Below are 18,830 nucleotides of genomic sequence, written 5' to 3' on the forward strand. Positions count from 1 at the left end.
CTTAATGTTTCTTCTATTGTGTGAAGAAACAAGAAGTTTAATAGAGTATGATACTGAAAAGCATGTTCTAGAGAATTTCCATGGCTGGAAGAAGAGTCCATTTCTTTAACACTAAAACACATGCTCAAACAGCATAGGGTATATCTTCCTAGATTCTGAAGTGATCCTGAAAGGAACTTGTTGATCCTCAGCGCCCCCTACTGGCCCTAAGAATCCTAGTAGGGAAGGTTTTGTGCAAGTTCACAGTGGACTTCCCTCACTGTGTCTGGCACAGAAGTACATGGCTGTGTCTTCAGTTTGCAGACTGTTCATTTTTAAGAAAACTTGGCTCTTGGAGGTGTCCCTGCTGATGCTCAGTCGGGATTTGAGAGCTGAATTATAATCTGTGCTTCCACCACTCTGTATTCTTCCCATCCACTCCAGACCCTTTCCTGGAGGCTGGCGAACCCAGTGCACATGATAGCTGGTTAATGAGAATCCAGAGACAGTGCAGGTGAGGGACAGGGTCTGTGAGGGCTGTACCAGATCAGGTTCTGACTCCTTCAGCTGCACCTGGGACAGGACACCTGTGGACAAGCAACATCACCATTAGTCATTCATCCTATAGATTAAATGCCTGAGTCCCTCTCCTGAAACTCTGAAACACTTACAGCTTTGAAATGTTACCAGGCAGAGCAACAGCACCAGGACAGCCATGCTGTGATGGAGGCTCTAGTGAGAAGGAGATGTGGATCCTCAGCTAGGCCTGGGCTTTCAGTCTGAGCCTGAGGGCTGCTTTGCATTGAGGGAGGATCCTGAGTAGATAAAAGGAAGTGCAGGGCAGAATTTGTAGTTTCCTCTCCATGTGCCTGAGATTACCTTTGTGCTTAGAAAACATGGAGGTGAAAACTCAGGAACTTTTCCCTAATAATGTTTGGATTTCCAATTCCAAATCAAAAACAGAAAGTAGTAGTCACATTGTGCAGGCCTCGGAAGCTAAGAAGGGGCGGGGTGATAGGGAGGTTTACAGTAAGTGAATCTTTATTCATGCAATACTAGTATAACAGGTTACCTTATCTTCAATGCAATCCTATACCTTTGTAAATTGCACTAGAGGATGTAGGATGGAATTGACCATCGTTTTTCCCCCAGATTCTTTCTCTTGAATTCTTTTCTATTATTATGTTTTTAGACTTTTCTATTTCATTATTCCCTCAGAACTGCATTACTGGCCCCTGCATCACCAGGTGGTTTTAGAGTAAAGAAGCAAAACCACAGAATTTAAATAGCCTTGTATTGCAATTGATTTTCAAGTTATCTTCACATAAATTGGCAACCATCAATATCAGTAGGATAAGTAAGCATTATTTGCATTTGTTTTAGTGTAAAAAATAAAAGTAATGGTTATTCAATTGTGTGCAAAAATCTGTACAGTTATTACTTAAAAATAGTCATGAAATTGTTTTCCAAGTATATATTTATACCTTTGTATATATGAGGAATCAATTCTTTTAGAAAACACTTTCTGTGGACTCACCTTAGTCTCATCATGCCTCTAAAAAAACTTTTAAGGAAGCAGCTCACAAATATTTAGTCCATTTTGTTTCAAAGGTTTATCTGAGAGTAGATCAGATGATGTGAGTCCTATGTCTGTTGGCTGAGTGACTTAGCCTTCCTATTTAGGGACACTGTAGTTGAGACCTAGTCTTTGCACCTCTTGATTTATGTCAGTATCTGTATCAAAGTACTTTTATATCTCACTGTCTCTTGTTTCAGTTTGTAGCAAATAAATGCATTCTAAATATGATTATCCATTGGTGAGTGAAGGGAAGGTCAGCTGTTCATAGCAATTCATAAAAATCAGTAGACTGACACCATTTTTTATGTTAACTGAAGTGAAAGGTAAGCCAGAGATGACTGACTGATGAGACAAAGTGGAGCAGAGGGCAAGCATGAACATGAGGAAACTTGTGTTGATCACCATAGAGAGGAAGAGACTGGACAGCTTCTCCCCATGCATTGGTAATGGAAACACCAGGGAAGAGAACTGCAGAGTTATCACAATCTGTTTGCTAGGACTCAGAGAATGTGGATCTATTACTTGGCCTTGGAGTCCCCACATTTTGTTTTTCTTATTTACTTGTGCATAATCTTTGTACTGTGAGCAGCTGTGGTGCAGACCAGTCACATTAGAGAGAAAGCCATCCCTTTAATGGTCATTAACAGTATCAGTGCTGTGTTCCTCTTGTTCTGATACTCTGAGAGTTAGGAGGATATTTTTCAGACTTTCTTCTAGTAGGTCTCATCTTGAGTTTCATATTTTTACTGTGGTTACAAAAATTTGGAAAGAAGTATCATAGAAATAAATGCACCTTTCTATACTATATTAGGGAATGTGGTTTAAGTCCACTTATTCATGTGTTTTTGTCTTTTGTTACTTCAGAGATAATCTGTGTCCCTATTCTGTCCCATAATACTGCTTTTCAATAAATCTCTCTACAATAAACTTACTAGGAAAAAGTCATTAGCAAAATCATGAGTTCATGATAAATCCACACATGATTTATAGTTGTCTTAAATTCCAGAGGTGGATCCTTGTTAGGAGCGATGCCCTTGAAACCCTCCATTATTGATGTTATTATTATGATTAGAGTTAAATACGACTGGGTTCATGGAAAATCCCCAGCAGGTTGCAGAAGACTAATATAAATCTAGTGGTCAGGATGAAGAATGATATGATAAAGCTCTGACTTGCTGAGAAATACATCTGACTTCAAGATGCCAATGTGATGATCTGTAATCTTTCTGAAAAACCAACATCCTGCTGACTAATAAATAATATGACAAACCTGTAACCTTTCTGAAAAACCAACATCCTGTTGACATCAGCTGACCACAGGAATACTGTGTCCTTGGCCTGCATAAATGTTTCTTACTTCCCACCTCCCTCTGTCACACCTGTTATGATATAAATTCTGCCTTGGGAAAAATTAAATTGTTGCCTTGATCAGACTCTTGTATTTGTGTCCTTCTTTGCGTCTCTTGTAACCCATTCTCTTCCAGGTACCCTCAGAGCCATCGTTGACAGGTCCTTACTAATGTCTTTCTTCAGTCACTTGTTTACTTATATAAATCTCAAACATGAATACCCATTTAATTGGTATTTGCTCAATTATATAACATACAGCCTTTTATGAATATTCAATGGATTGGTCTGATTGCATTCGTTCATATTGAAAAAGAGATTTAAAGACCTGTAATTGTCAGTACATTTTCACTTTTAAAAAGTATTATATTATGTATATATTTGTGTTATAGATTACAATATTTATTAGTATGTGTAAGGTGTAATAATAAAATCTAAGGCTGAAGATTACTCAGGTGTACGGCACCTGCTCCTAGAATGAGTATCTCAGTTGACCTTCAGCACTTAGCTGAGAAGCAGGTGGGATGTTTTATCACATGATCTGAACTCTTGTGATACATTGAGGCTTTGTTTCATCTCAACCACTTTATATCTGTACTTCATAACCTAGGGACAGCTATCTCCTCTCATGACATGAGATTAACTCATTTTAGTGTATGAACGTGAAAAATGAGCTGATCTCTTAGATGAAACAGAGGCCTCATCTTTAACAGCGACTAGTGATTTTTCTAAAGTTATATTTATTAATTAAAATGAGGGATGCATTTTTGCAACATTGCCCTTTGAATTAAGGTCTTACCAATGCTACACAAGAGCTCCACCACTGGCCTAAACTCCCAGTACTGAATGAGAAATCAAAGAGAGGGCACTCATACATACTACCAGTGGTCTGGTAAATGGAAAGAGGTCATCTGTGAGCAGTCATTTAACTATCTCATCAGATTCATGTTTCTTATTTTGGCTGAGTGTGCACAGAGCATGAAGGAACAACAAAAATTATTGTGTATTTAATTCATCAATCACTGATCTGAAAGCAAGCAACACAATTTCTTGCACTCCTCACTTAGGTGGTGTATATACATTTAAAGATTCTCATGACATGTCACTATGTTGATGCTTCCCCTGTGTGCAAATAGAATGTTCTGAAAAGTAACCCAGAGTAAAGTGATGTAATAACTTGAAAAATAGCAGTGAATTAAGCATTTGTGATGAACCCACATTCTAGAAGTCCTATGGCCAGTGGATAAGATTGAAAGCGACATATTCCAGGCAGTGTTTTGGGGCAGTGGTGATATTTTATATATTTTAGACAGCTCAGCCCTATTGCTATAACTCTTGTAGAAATTCAGGGATTTAGTGACATTTGTCACCTATCTTCATTTGCTTAAGTGCTGGAATATTTTACCCTGTGTTCTGTGTTTCCCATGACCACTTCCTCTGCATTGTTATGCACATATATATACACTTACTTTACAGTGTACAGAAATTATAAGAACTTTTGCGTTTGGCTCTGAGAAGACTTCAATAACCAAAGAACTTTACAAACTGCTAATCAAGTTGTGTTGGAAATTGAGATGAAATCAGAAAACTTGTCAGTCTCGAGAATCATTGGTTAGTCTGGACCACAGTTTGTAGTTATCCAGTCATTCATACTGTAGTTGTAGCTGTGAGTTCCTTGTAGACAAGATGTTAAAGCCTCATCTCCCTTTCAGAAAGCGTCATCACACAGGTGAATGGAATTGAGGGTGGCAGAGCAGGACAGAGAATGTAGAATCACTCTGTTGAGGCACCTGACAGCATCTTCTAGTCTATGCTAATTTGGTAAACCTGGAAATAGAGACTATTTCTTTTATTTTTACAGAATTCACAGGAAACCAATGTGTTGCATTCCCAGCTATGCCATTATCACAGGCATTACAACTCAATGACAATCTGACAATTATACACAGTTTCCCAGGTTACCTCATGTTTTGAACAATAATCATTCCCTGGTGTCTAATACTTTCCTACTCTCTCAGAGATCTAATGTTTCAGGGTGGTATGACCACAGAACCTACTTTTCTTTTATGGTGACACCAAGCATGTGACCAGAATGCCATTGACAAGTATGTTATATTTAGATTCTAAATGCCACACCTGACTTCTGATGAGTGAAACCAACTCAGAATGAAAGAATTGCCATTTACATCATGTTTCTTGAACAATAGCATGAAAGAAAATCCTTAGAAACCTGAGGGAAGGAGATTAGATTAATGTGTTAAAACACAAAAAATTATCTGTTCTATTAAACACCTGGTGAACTGTACAAACTAAACCATAACAAGTACAGAGAAAGAACTAAGAAATATTCCTCTTTGGGTGGAATAGGACCTGTCTAGAACTTTCTGAAGCTCAGTAAGTATTACTATTTACATTGACCTCATGTATCAATTCTGGAGCCTCACACACATTTTTATTACTGACACCACAAACTGGGTCTGTGTTGGGTCCATGTCATATGATATTTGTGATATTTATGGAGAGACACAAAGTCATCTTCTTCATGGGTCACAGGCCCTGTTTGTTTCCCATGTTGACTCTATCTTGAAGACCATACAGTGTACTGTGAAGGGAATGTTACAGACTCTCTATTTCTACACTCTCATGTGTTCCTTAGTTTTTGGGGATCTGAACCAGGGTCCTCAAACAGATTCTTGTCTTCCTTACATGATGTTCTGCCTTTTGTTCAAGCCACAGTTTATCCTACATTGAAAGTCATATTTAATGGGAGTATAGGTATAATTTTGTGCTTTAAGTTCTTACCACACCAGCAGGAAGATTTGTGTTTAGTCTCCATAACTACATAATAGTTCAATTTGGTAGTAGCCAATCAGAAAGCCTACTTCTCAGATGTGAAGACAGTGTGATATTGGGACTCCGCAAACAAGCAGTCTAGCTATATACTGTGATTCATATCTAGTGATGAAATACAGGCCTAGTGATGGAATTTATTTCAATGTTATTGTGTAGATGGATAGAAAAAGACATCTCATCCCTCTCAACGCACACACACACACACACACACACACACACACACACACACAGAGAGAGAGAGAGAGAGAGAGAGAGAGAGAGAGAGAGAGAGAGGCATCAGAAATATATGAACAGAGCCTTGAAGAGACAGAGAGGCAAACACAGACAAAGAAACTCCATAACATATAAATAAATGAATACAATGAATACAAAGCACATATTAAACAGGGTAACAAAAAAATCAAATAAATATTTGTCTACTACAAGGGTTATTACAAGATCACTTGGAGAGAGAATCCTTGTAGAGAGGCAACTTAGACACTAAGGAGTCCCAGGCTTACTTTGTTCCAGGTCTTTCTACATAAACTAACACTCAGTAACTGGATGCTTTCTGTGCTCCTTGTGCCCCCTGCTGGTCACTAGTATCCTGCAAGAGGTTTGTGTTTAAGCTCACAGTAACATTCACTCACTGTGTCTGTTGTACAGTAATAAGTGGCCGTGTCCTCAGACCTCAGACTGTCCATTTGCAGGTATAGGCTGCTTTTTGCATTATCTCTGGAGATAGTAAATCGGCCCTTCACGGAGTCTCGATAGTAAGTGCTACCACCATCATAACTAATGGATGCGACCCACTCCAGACCCTTCGTTGGAGCCTGGCGGACCCAGGCCATGTAATAGTCACTGAAAGTGAATCCTGAGGCTGCACAGGAGAGTTTCAGGGACCTTCCAGGCTGCACTAAGCCTCCCCCAGACTCCACCAGCTGCACCTCACACTGGACACCTGCAAACAGAGAATACTGGTTAGAAAACCATCACTAACACAACAAAACAAAATAAACTTTCTTATTCTCATGTGCACAGAACAGAAATAATCACACTTTTATCAATTACCTTTTATGAAAAGGACAAGGAAACCCAAGCTGAGCCTGATGTCCATGGTGAGGAGTCTGTGCAGTGCTGCAGTACTGATTACTGAATGGGAGAACCTCAGAGTCCAGGACTGGGCTCCTGCGTCAGAGCTGCAGGGTCAGGACAGGCTGGTTTTCATGGGCATAGAGAAGAATTATTTGCATATCTTACTGCTAAAACATGCTGTGGAATTACACCTGAGCTGAAAACAGTGCTCATAGCAGATATATGACATCAAAGATATGGATGTCAGTTACAGAGTTTGACTAAGTGTTGTGGTTTCATATTCACATTTTTTTTTGGTAAAGATTCACCATATTACATTTCGTTTTCTTTTGTCCTTGTGCACAGAAGTTTTGTTTTCACAGTCAGGATTCTTTAGTATAAATATGTAATTAAAGAGCACCATACATACTTGTGTTTCTACATATGCGCTCAGTCTTTTCCAATACCTGAGCAGGACATGGCTTCTCCCAATTGTGATTTTTGGAAACACTTACTCCTGTAAGGTTATGGTAGCAGAACTCATTTTTGTGACAAGAACACTGGGGTTTTTTCTGAAAGTTACTTCTTCATGATAGAATACTGTCCTTAGACTTTATATATATTTCTAAATTAGACATTGTGGAGATTGTCTAAGACTCAAAATTGGTCATGGAGACAGATGCATATTTGCAGCAAACTCACTCATTTTTCATTCTGAAGTTATTAATTTATTCCTTTAAAGTCCCCCCTCCATTTTCTCTCTGTATGTGTATACCGTTTAACATTTGACTGTTTTGTGTTGTTTTATATTAGCTTTTATTTTCTCCAGTTAGCATACTCCATATACCTGTGGCTTTTAATTATCTTTTAGGGTGCATTTTTCATATTTAATCAGTTCTCTTGTTTCAGTCCTCCCAATTCAGTTCCACGTACCACACTTCAATTTTGCTTTCACATCAGCAATATTCCCTTGTCCTTGGTCATCTATGACCTATGAATAAGCTGTGGCCCTTTCTTATGTTTCTAGTTCCTTTTATTTCAGTGTCCATATTCCAAAAATTTATTTATCTCAAACTGTGCATAATGGAGTAAAAACTTAAGATGGAAACGTAACAGTTATAAGGATGGTAGTAGTTCAAATATATACATGGATTCTCGGCAGCATGGTTCCAATAACAGCCGACGTTTCAGGTTCCTAATGCTACAAAATAGAATTCACAACTGCAGGCACACAAAGAATGTTTTGCGTATGAAACAGGCTGTTTTTGTCTTCTCAAGGCTTTGTTTTATTGTTTGAGGTAATATTTTACAGGCACCTTTAAATTCCTCCAAGGCTCAAAGGGCATGAATTAAGAGGACGTAGAGAAAATTAAACATGTGAAACTTGGGGTTAAGTACTGGGAAATAATGTCTTGTGAACAGGACCTGCATATCCAATCCATGCACTGATGATGGCTGTTTTCTGTGTAAGCCCCAACTGAAACCAAGCCAATCATAACATAATATAGACTTTGTAAGTATTTTCCAGGTCTTCTGTCTTAGTGAGGCACTGCTTTATATAGATTTCATGGAGAAGAGCACAATGTGGTCATGGGTCAATTTTCTATGCTGCAATGCTTGCCTTTACAAACATGCACATATGGGCAGCATTTTTGGGAAAAAATTCCATGAGGTTGAGAGTCGTTGAGTTGAGATATGCGGTTGGCAAAGATATGGGGATGTTGAAGGGGAAAATAGGATAGAGACATAAACATATTAAACTTATACACGTGGAGTATACAATTCTTCAGAACTTAGAAAAAAGGTGCCTACTAGATGGGTGAATTGTCTAAAGACAATAAATCCCCAAAGAAAATGTTAAGATATATGCTGAAAAATGTAAGGGTGGATAGGTAAGGCAACACTCAGTAAAGGCAATGATAAAGAAGGTTTTCTTTTTTCTTTTTTAAATTTTACTACACCATATTTCCAGGAGCACTTTTAAACCATGATAACAGAACCAACATTGCAGGTGCACATATACAAACAGAGAGAGAGAGAGAGAGAGAGAGAGAGAGAGAGAGAGAGAGAGAGAGAGAGAGGAGAGACAGGTGTCTGGAAAAAGAGGTACAGAGACCTGAGATTGTATATGGTTTTTGTGAACATGCCAAGGAAACAATAATGAACCAGTGTAAGATGTGTAGGTAAAAGTTTGGTTCATTGCTTGTTTTGTAGAACAGGATAGGGACCAGTAGGAGGTGCCAATTTACCTCTTGGATTTTCTCACCCCAAGGGGCAAGTGAAGGGTCCCTGAATGGTGAAAACATAACTACAGATAAAGGGTTGTGAAATAAGGTACAGAATATTGGGGGTGTTGTATGTGCAGCTTTGGCATGTGTGGCTGTGGTACGTGGGGCTGTGTGAGAACCTTAGAGAAAAAGTGCTGGGAGCTAAAGAACAAGGTCTTTTATTTTGCTGTTTCCTGGATTAGTGGGATAAATAGAGGACCTTTGACAATGTCTGTATGTGATCTGGATTCCTAAATGAATGGGGACCAGGGACAGAAATTGAAGACACTGAGCAGACATTGAATGAAGATTTTGGGAACCACTATTGGTACAGCTACTGAAGAGGATCCAGGGCATTCACTGGGTTTTAAAGGGCTATAGGACAATTGTAGGATTTCTGTTGGGGAAGATAACAACAACCATAACTGTTTTTCTTAAGTGTATGTGTTAAAATCTTTTAATTATTAAAGGTTGTCGGATACAAAGATATTACATACCATGTATTCCCAAACCTGAAGATACAGGCCTTCTGAAATCAAAGGTATGAGGCAATAAATCTTGAGTTTAGAAAACAAAGAATTAAGAAAGTTTTTTTCCATTAGAAAAATACATTCACCCTCTATCGTAGGTCAGGAGAAAATGTCAGGAGAACTCATCCTGCCTTATAATAAATAAATAAAGATTGTCAGTATATTTTCTGCATACAGAGTCACTTGATCACATATGGTAATATTGACATGAACTTCAGCCCAATGGGTTTTTTATTTTTTATTTTTATTTTTTACAGGGCTGAGGACAGAACCCAGGGCCTTGCACTTGGTAGGCAAGTGCTCTACAACTGAGCTAAATCCTCAACCCCTTGACAGGAACTTCAGGAAAGCAATGAATGTTTTTCTCTCTTGCAGTATAGTGGTTTCATCATGTTTGCCCACATGTAAAATAAAACCAATAAATTGAATGCTAGTAAGTAGACATCCTTGAATTTGCATAGTACCTCATTACATTATTTTTAATGATCTGACTGAGGTAACTTCTGTCCCTCAAGGACTAGTCCTATGACAATATCACGTAGGAAGAGGACCATAGGTATATGTGAGATACAAGCACCATTCAGTGAGAGTGTCTTCCTATGACTTCACACCTCATCCCTCCTGACAGAGATTCTAGCAGTGACAGACAGTGTGACTGTGAGATCAAGAAATGAACTTCGAAGTGCAAAAATATATTTCAAATGAAAATGTCACTACCTGTCAACAGTGTACAACCATAGAGGAGATTTCTAGGTCACATGATTGCTATTTTGAAATCCATGGAATCCTGCATATTTTTTGCCAAATTTGAACAGAATCACGCTAATGTTCATAGGCAAGAGGGACCCCTTTCTCTCCAACCAGGCAACACTTCTTTTCACTCATTTTTAAATGCTCTAATATCATTGATAATCAGGAGAGTTTCACTTAGAATTTAAATTCCATTTCTGTTATTATTGGAGATGATGACTTTATGAATAGTCTTCTGTCCACATTCTCTGACTGAAAGGAAGGATCCCAGTTAGTTAGAGGAGGACAGAAGACAGAAAGTTGTGTGCCCCAGAGAATACTATGTCTCTCTTCTCTTTATTGTAGTCTATGTTTTATTGTAGAGACTCATGTCTCAGACATGTGATAAAAATGTTCTTTAGAAGAAAAATAAGACAACTCTTAGCATTTTGTCTAAGCTCTGCCCCAGAGTTACCTGACAATAGCCAGAAATGCCTGACTCACTCAAAAAGGGGCTGCTTGCCTATTCTGCTCTCTCTTGCTCTTGACTTATTGCTCCCACTCTGTCCTCCTGCTCCATCCCCATTTTCTCCTGATTCAGTCCGGTCCTCTCTAGTGCTCAAGGGCATCCTTTATTTCTCCAGTCTTCTATACTTTCTGTGTTTTTGTCTCTGTGTGTATGTGTCTGTGCCTCTATCTCTGTTTCTCTCCCTCTCTCTCCCTCCCTTTAACTCTTCCCTCTCCTTCCCTCACTCCCCCTTCTCTCTCCCTCTCCCTCACTCCCTCCCTCCCCTCCTCTCTCTGTCTCTCTCTCTCTGTCTCTCTCTCTGCCTTTGTTTCTACTACCCACTTTACTCCCCCTGCTATGCCCTAAGCAAAGTCTATTCTATACTATACCTTATAGAGGCTGGTCCCTCAGAGGGAAAGAATGCCTCAGTATGTGCCTGAGGAGTTAGCCCCTAACCCTATACCTTACCAATTCATCCACCAAAACATCCCTTCTCTCACCTTTTTTCTTTTTATAAACACAACAACTACTGTGTACTTCAATTTTTCAAATAAATTATAATCACATGATATATTTAAGAGAAGAAAATTTTGAGGTCATCTCCGTTCTATTGGCTCTACTATTCTACTACATACAAGCATCTCTGTCTGCATTGTTTATTTGATTGTTTACTTGCTTATTTACTTATTTTCACTTTACATCTCAATGACAGCTTCAGTTCTCCCCTCTTCCCAATATTGCCCTTAGAAATCCCTCCCCACATTGCCCTTTCCCCTTTCCTCTGATAAAAGGAGTCACCCTTGCATACTACCCCACCCCGGGGTGACTTTTCTCTGCAGGACTAGACATATCTTCTCCTACCTAGGCTCAACAAGGCAGTTCGGGTGTGGGGAACGGAATCCAATGATAGGCAGTAGAGACCATAACGGTGACTGTTCCATTTTTTAGGGTACACACATGAGGATCAATCTGTGTATTTGTTACAGATATGTAGAGGGTCTAGGTCTGTTTCCTTCTTGCTCTGTTGTTGGCTGCCCAGTCTGTTTGGCCTTGCATCTGCCTCAATATCCAGCTGGAGGAAGCCTCTCAGGAGACAATTGTGTTGATCTCAATGGGAAGACAATTTTTATGGGTTAACGAAGTCCCCATCCTTCCTTTTAAAGTCCTGTCATGGTACAAGAGGTGGACACTTCAGTCTCTATATCCCGGCTGGTAGGAATCTCACCTGGGGTTACGGTCATAGACTTCCCATGTACTCTCCTGTCCTACAGCTCTAGTTAGGAAACAAAGATGCCCCCAACACCACTGTGCATAATTCAATTCTCATTCCCAGCCATCTCTTGCCTCTATCTCCCTAGAACTGATTGGTATCCTCTGCCCTCTTCTCATCTCTTCTCTCTACACAGTTCCCTCTCTCTGTCTACCTCCACTGAGTATTTCATTTCCCCTTCTTAGTGAGCATCTTTGCTTGAGACTAACTTACTATCCAGTTACTTGTGCTTTTGGATTGTAGCATGGTTGTCCTGCACATTATGACTAGTGTAAAGTAATGAGTACATATCATAAGTGCTTTATAGTTCTGAATTACCTTAATCAGCATGATATACTCAAGTTCCAATAATTTGCCTGCAAAATTCATGAGGTTTTTGTTTTTAATAGGAATAGAATTACACTGTCTAGATGTTTCACATTTCCTATCCATTCTTCAGTTGAGGGACACCTATGTTGTTTCGAGTTTCTGGCTATTATGAACAAATCTGCTATGAACAATCTTGACTAAGTGTCCCTGTGGTATAGTGGGTGGTCTTTGTTTATATGCCCAGGGATGATATAACTTGGTATTGAGTTAAAAGTATTCCCAGATTTTTGTAAAACAACCAAATGTAATTTGAGAGGTTGTGCTAGTTTTCACTCCCACCTGCAATGGAGTGTCTTCTTGCTCCAAGTCCTTGTCAGCATGTGCTATCACTTTGGGTTTTGGTCTTAGTAATTTACCTGCGTGTAAATGGAATCTTAGCTAGAGCCCCTGAAATGTAATGATTTTTCTGCATATGAAAGAAAGAGGTAGTGTTTGCCATTTCAAGCTTTTGTCAAATCGTTCGATCCAACATTTTCCATAAGGAGGAGATTTTTTTGTTTAAGCTCATACTGAAGTCCAATCAGTGTTTCTCTGGCTAAGAGATAGATGGCTGTGTCTTAAGTTTAAACTTTGTTCAGTTTCAAGGCAAACTCGACTATTTGTTGCTTCCCTGATGATGCTGATTCAGGATTTGACGTCTGAATCATATAATGTGATTTCATTATTTCACATTGCTAGCATCCACTGCAGAACCTTTCCTAGAGGCTGGAGGGCCCAGTTTACATCTTTGATGGTTAATGAGAAGTCAGAGATAGGGCAGTTGAGAGACAGGCTCTGTGAGGGATGTAGCATGCCGGGTCCTGACTACTTCAGTTGAATCCTACAGGGCACCCAGGGTCGTATAACATCACCAACAGTCATACATGTCATAGGAGTCAAGCATGTTTTCCTCTCCTGAAAGCCTGAAACACTTACAACTTGGAAAAGTCACCAGGTACAGGAGCTCCAAGAGAGCAAAACATCTATTCAAATGGAACCCACAAACTTATCTGAGGAAAAATAAAACTAAGTCAGGCTGATTATGTGCCTGTGTACTGGAGGTTCTCCACAGAGATTTCCAGCCATTCCAGATGGAAGGGTTCAAGCACAGGTGAAATTTCATGAGCAAGGAAGGGGAACAGCCTATTTGGACTCCGTGGCCTCTGCTGCTGCTGTCTCCACTGCTACTGTAGTTGCTGTTGTTTCTAGATGCTGCACTGGCCACTGTAGTGAAGGGGAGCTCCTGGTGGCATTTTAGGAGAGAAATTCTCTTTCTTGGTGGTGATGTTACAACTCTTATGACAGAATCTCTCAAAAGACAAAGTAATTCTCACACAGTTTATTTCTTCTGGATAGGATCTTTGTCTATCTTTCCAGGGTGGACTGGAGTCTGACAGTGGGTACTTCTGATTAGCTTGGTCTGAGATATTTGGGGTGTCTCATTTACCTGGGGAAGTGCTCGGAGGTATTGCCTCTAAGTGACTGACTGCTACAAATATCCCTATGGGTAGGGCGATGTGGAAGGATGCAGGTAAGTGAATGGGGTCTGGTTCTAGGAACAAGGAAAGGTCCTACCATCTGTAGCTGCTAGCCTTAATTCAACCTTATCAGATTTTCTCTCACTGCCCGAAGCCTTACAGTACATCATAGCTCAGACAGTGTAGAATGAGAAGACTATTCAATTAGAAGAAAAGGATAATCTCAGTAATAATATGTATGGATGTTGGCCACAGTTAAGAGCCATGTACTATGTTCCTTATGTATGGAAAGAAGATACCGTCAGTTAGTATTAAAAATGCTAATTGTATCATCAATAAACTTTGGACATGTACTTGAAAACTTTATGTTAGAGAAGAAGAAGGCAATTGTTTTCAAATATCATTTAAGTAAACAGTACAAATGTTACTAGAACTGAAGTCATAGGAGAAACAATACATTACCAAATCTCACTGGCTTTTCTCATCTACTGAGTCATTTTCAAAAATATCAACTTAATAATTTGTTCTTATTTTACACTGCTAGATTATAGAACCACTTAGTGATTCTTCTATTGTGTGAAGAAACAAGAAGTTTAATAGAATATGACACTGAGGAGCATGTTCTAGAGAATTTCCATGGCTTGAAGAAGAGTCATATCTTTAACCATAAAAGCCATGCTTAGACATCATAGGGCAGAGCTTCCTAGATTCTGAAGTGATCCTGGAAAGAACTTTTTGATCCTCTGCGCCCCCTGCTGGTCCTAAGAATCCCTGTAGGAAGTTTTTGTGCAAGTTCACGCTGGACTTCCCTCACTGTGTCTCTGGTACAGTAGTAAGTGCCTGTGTCATCATTTTGCAGACTGTTCATTTTTAAGAAAACTTGGTTCTTGGAGGTGTCCCTGCTGATGCTCAGTCTGGATTTGAGAGCTGAATTATATGATGTGTCTCCATTATACCTCATTCTTCCCATCCACTCCAGACCTTTTCCTGAAGGCTGGCGAACCCAGTATACACTGTAGCCGGTTAATGAGAATCCAGAGACAGTGTAGGTGAGGGACAGGGTCTCTGAGGGCTGCACCAGGCTAGGTCCTGACTCTGTCAGCTGTACCTGGGACAGGACACCTGGGGACAAGCAACATCACCATTAGTCATTCATCCTATAGATTAAGTGCCCAAGTCCCTCTCCTGAAACTCTGAAACACTTACAGCTTGGAAATGTCACCAGGCAGAGGAACAGCACCAGGAAAGCCATGCTGTGTGAAGGAGGGTATAGTGAGAAGGAGTTAGGACTCCTCAGCTAGACCTTGGTTTTCAGTCTGAGCCTGAGGGCTGCTTTGCATCGAGGGAGGATCCTGAAAAGATAAAAGGAAGTGCAGGGCAGAATTTCTAGTTTCCTCTCCATGTGCTCGAGATTACCTTTGTGCTTAGAAAAAAATGGAGCTAAAAACTCAGGAATTTTTCCCTCTTAATGTTTGGATTTCCAATTCTAAACATAAGACAGAAAGTATTAGTCACATTGTGCAAGCCTTGGAAGCAATGAAAGGGGCAGGGAGATAGGTAGGTTTATGGGTGAATATTTTTTCGAACAGTACAAGTAAAACCAGTCACCTTACCTTCAATGCAATCATATATTATTGTATATTGCAGTAGAGGATGTAGGATGGATTTGGGGTTCGTTTTTTCCCTCAGGAATTCTTTCCCTTGGATTCATTTCTTTCTTTTTATTTTAGATTTTTATATTTCAGTATTGCCTTCAGAACAGCATTAATGACACCTGCTTCACCAGGTGGTTTGAGAATAAAGATACAAAACCACAGACTTTAAATAGTCTTGTATTGTGACTGCTTTTCAAGTTGTCTTCACATATGTTGACAATGATAAATATCGGTATGATAAGTACGTATTATTTGATTTTTTAGTATAAAATATAGAAGTGATGATTACTTAATTGTGTGCAAAAACTGTATAATTATTACCTAACCAATAGTCATCAAAATTTTCCAACTATATATTTATACTTTTTTATATATGAGGTATCAACTGTTTTAAAAAAGAAAACACTTTCTGTGGACTCTCCTTAGTCTCATCACTTCCGAAGAAGAAGAAATAACTTTTAAGAAAGCAGTTCACAAATATTTATTCCATTTTCTTTCAAAGGTTTATCTGAGAGTAGATCCAAAAGACTGATGTGTGTCCTATGTCAGTAGTCTGAGTGATTTAGACTTCCTCTTTAGGGACACTGTAGTTGGGATCTAGTCTTTGCACCTCTTAATTTATGTCAGTTTCTCTGTATCAATGTACATTTATATATCTCTGTTTGTCTCTTGTTTCAGCTTGTAGCACATAAACATGTTCTAAACATGATTATCCATTGGTGAATGTAGGGAACATTAACTGTTCATAACAACTCATAAAATTCAGTAGCATGACACCAGCTTGTTATGTTAACTGAAGTGAAAGTTAATCCAGAGATCACTGAGTGATGAGACAAAGTGGAGCAGAGGGCAGGCATGAACATGAGGAACCTTGTGCCTTGGGGTGTTGATCAGCATAGAGAGTATGAGACTGGAGAGCTTCTCCTTATGCCTTGGTAATGGAAACACCAGGGAAGAGAAGTAGAGAGCTATCACAGTTTGTTTGCTAGGACTCCAAGAATGTAAATCTATTACTTGGCCTTGGTGTCCCCACATTGTGTTTTTCTTATTTTTTGTGCATGATATTTGTACTCTGAGCAGGTGTGATCCAGACCATTCACATTAGGGAGAAACTCATCCATTTAATGGTCATTAACAAACAGTATTAGTGTTGTGTTCCTCTTTTTCTGATCCTCTGAGTGTTAGGAGGATATTTTTCAGACATTATTCTCAGTAGATCTCATCTTGGGTTTGTCTGATAGTTTCATTGTGGTTACAAAAGTGGGGAAGGAGTATCATAGAAATAAATGCATCTTTCTATACTATGTTGGAGAATGTGATGTAAGTCCACATATTCATGTGTTTTTGTCTTTGGCTACTTCAGAGATAATCTGTGTCCCTACTCTGTCCCACAATGCTGCTTTCCATAAATCTACCTACAATAAAGTTACTAGGAAAAAGTTATTAGCAAAAGCATGAGTTCATGATAAAGCCACACATTATTTGTAATCGTCTTAAATTTCAGATTTGGATCCTTACTGATGTCTTTCTTTGGTCACGTGTATATTTACATCGATAATCATTTATTTGGTTATCTTGCTAGGACAATACCAGACTGTTTGTTTGTGTGGTGACTAGGATTTTATCAATGCAATACAAACTATAGTCATCAGCACAAAAGGAACCTCAATTGAAAAAAACAAAACAAAACAAACAAACAACAACAACAACAACAACAAACAACCTATCCATCAGACTGGTCTACAGGCAAGCCTGTGGAGGTATTCTTATAAATGACAATAAGGGAAATCCCAGGCAGATGTGTTTGGTGCCACTGTGGTACTGTGTTCCTGAGTTGTCTTAGAAAGGTCGTAGAACCACCATGGAGACACAATTATTCAGAGGAGTTTCTTCATGGTGTCTCATTCAGTTCTCACTTTCAAGTTCTTTCCTTGACTTCATGTTCTAAATTTCCTCTGTGATATTTCATAAGAATAAAGATGGCAGAAACTCTTTCCTTCCCCCATTGCTTCTGATCATAATGTTCTATGCCAATATCACATAGGAAGAGGAAGATAGGCATGTGTGAGCTACAAGCAACATTCAGTGAGAGTGTCTTCTTATGACTTCACACGTCATGCCTCCTGATAGAGATTCCTGACAGAGAGACCGTGCAACTGTGAGATCAAGAAGTCAACCCTGACATGTAAAAATGTATTTCAAATGAAAATGTCACTACCTGCCAACAGTGTACAAATGTACAGGAGATTTCTGGGGCATGTGATCGCTATTTCTAAATCCATGGGATCCTACATATTAAATGCCAAAGTTGAACAGGATCATGCTCATGTTCATAGGGAACAGGGACCCCTTTCTCTCCAAGCTTACAACTCTTCTTTTCATTTACTTTTTCAAATGTTCTCATATCATTGGTTATCAGAAGTGTTTCATTTAGAATTTAAATTCCATTTCTCTTGTGATTGAAGATGTTGACTTTATGAAACGTCTTCTGCCCACATTCACTGACTAAAAGGAAGGACCCCAGTTATTTAGAGGAGGACAGAAGGCAGAAAGTTGTTTGCCCAAGTAAATACTATGTCTGTCTTCTCCTTTTTGTAGTCTATGTTTTATCCTGGAGACTCACATCTCAGACAAGTGATAAAAATCAATTGTTCTTTAAAAGAAAAATATGACAACTGTTGGCAGTTTGTCTAAGCTCTGCCACAGAGTTACCTGACAATGGCCAGGTATGGCTGAATCACTGTAAAAGGGGCTGCTGCCCACTCCACTCTCTCTTGCTCTTGTCTTCTTGCTCCCACTCTGTCCTCCTGCTCCATCCCCATTCTCTCCTCATTCAGTCTTCTCCTCTCCAGTGCTCAAGGCCATACTTTACTCCTTCATTCTTCTACTCTCTCTGTGTGTCTTTGTTTCTGTGTCTCTGTGTCTGTCTGTCTGTCTTTCTCTGTCTCTGTTTTTCTCTCTGTCTCTGTTTCTGTCTCTGTCTCTGTCTCTCTCTCTCTGACTTTCTTTGTTTCTACTAGCCTCTTTAGTACCCACTCTATGCCCTGAATTAATTCTCTTCTATACTATGCCTTATTGTGGCTGCTCCCTCGAAGGGTAAGAATGCCTCTGTATGTGCCTGAGGTGTTAACCCCCTACAGTATACCTTACAATTCATCCACCAAAACATATTCCTTCTCTCACCCTTCGTCTTTTTATAAACACAACAACCACTGTATAAGAGTACTTCAATTT

General features: G+C 39.3%; 3 gene segments (V, D, J or C); all 3 read right to left on the reverse strand.

The window, feature by feature from the left end:
- Positions 1-240: 240 nt before the first annotated feature.
- On the reverse strand, positions 241-727 carry LOC134479186 (Ig heavy chain V region PJ14-like). The segment is given in 2 exon segments: positions 241-566; positions 651-727. Coding segments are annotated over 2 exon segments (372 nt in total).
- A 5,609-nt stretch (positions 728-6,336) lies between these two features.
- Positions 6,337-6,932, reverse strand: Ighl13 (immunoglobulin heavy chain like 13). The segment is given in 2 exon segments: positions 6,337-6,698; positions 6,809-6,932. Coding segments are annotated over 2 exon segments (408 nt in total).
- Positions 6,933-14,644: 7,712 nt separating this feature from the next.
- LOC134479187 (Ig heavy chain V region PJ14-like) lies at positions 14,645-15,193 on the reverse strand. The segment is given in 2 exon segments: positions 14,645-15,063; positions 15,148-15,193. Coding segments are annotated over 2 exon segments (465 nt in total).
- Positions 15,194-18,830: the final 3,637 nt, after the last annotated feature.

Source organism: Rattus norvegicus, chromosome 6 (genome assembly GCF_036323735.1).
Source record: "Rattus norvegicus strain BN/NHsdMcwi chromosome 6, GRCr8, whole genome shotgun sequence".
NCBI lineage: Eukaryota > Metazoa > Chordata > Mammalia > Rodentia > Muridae > Rattus > Rattus norvegicus.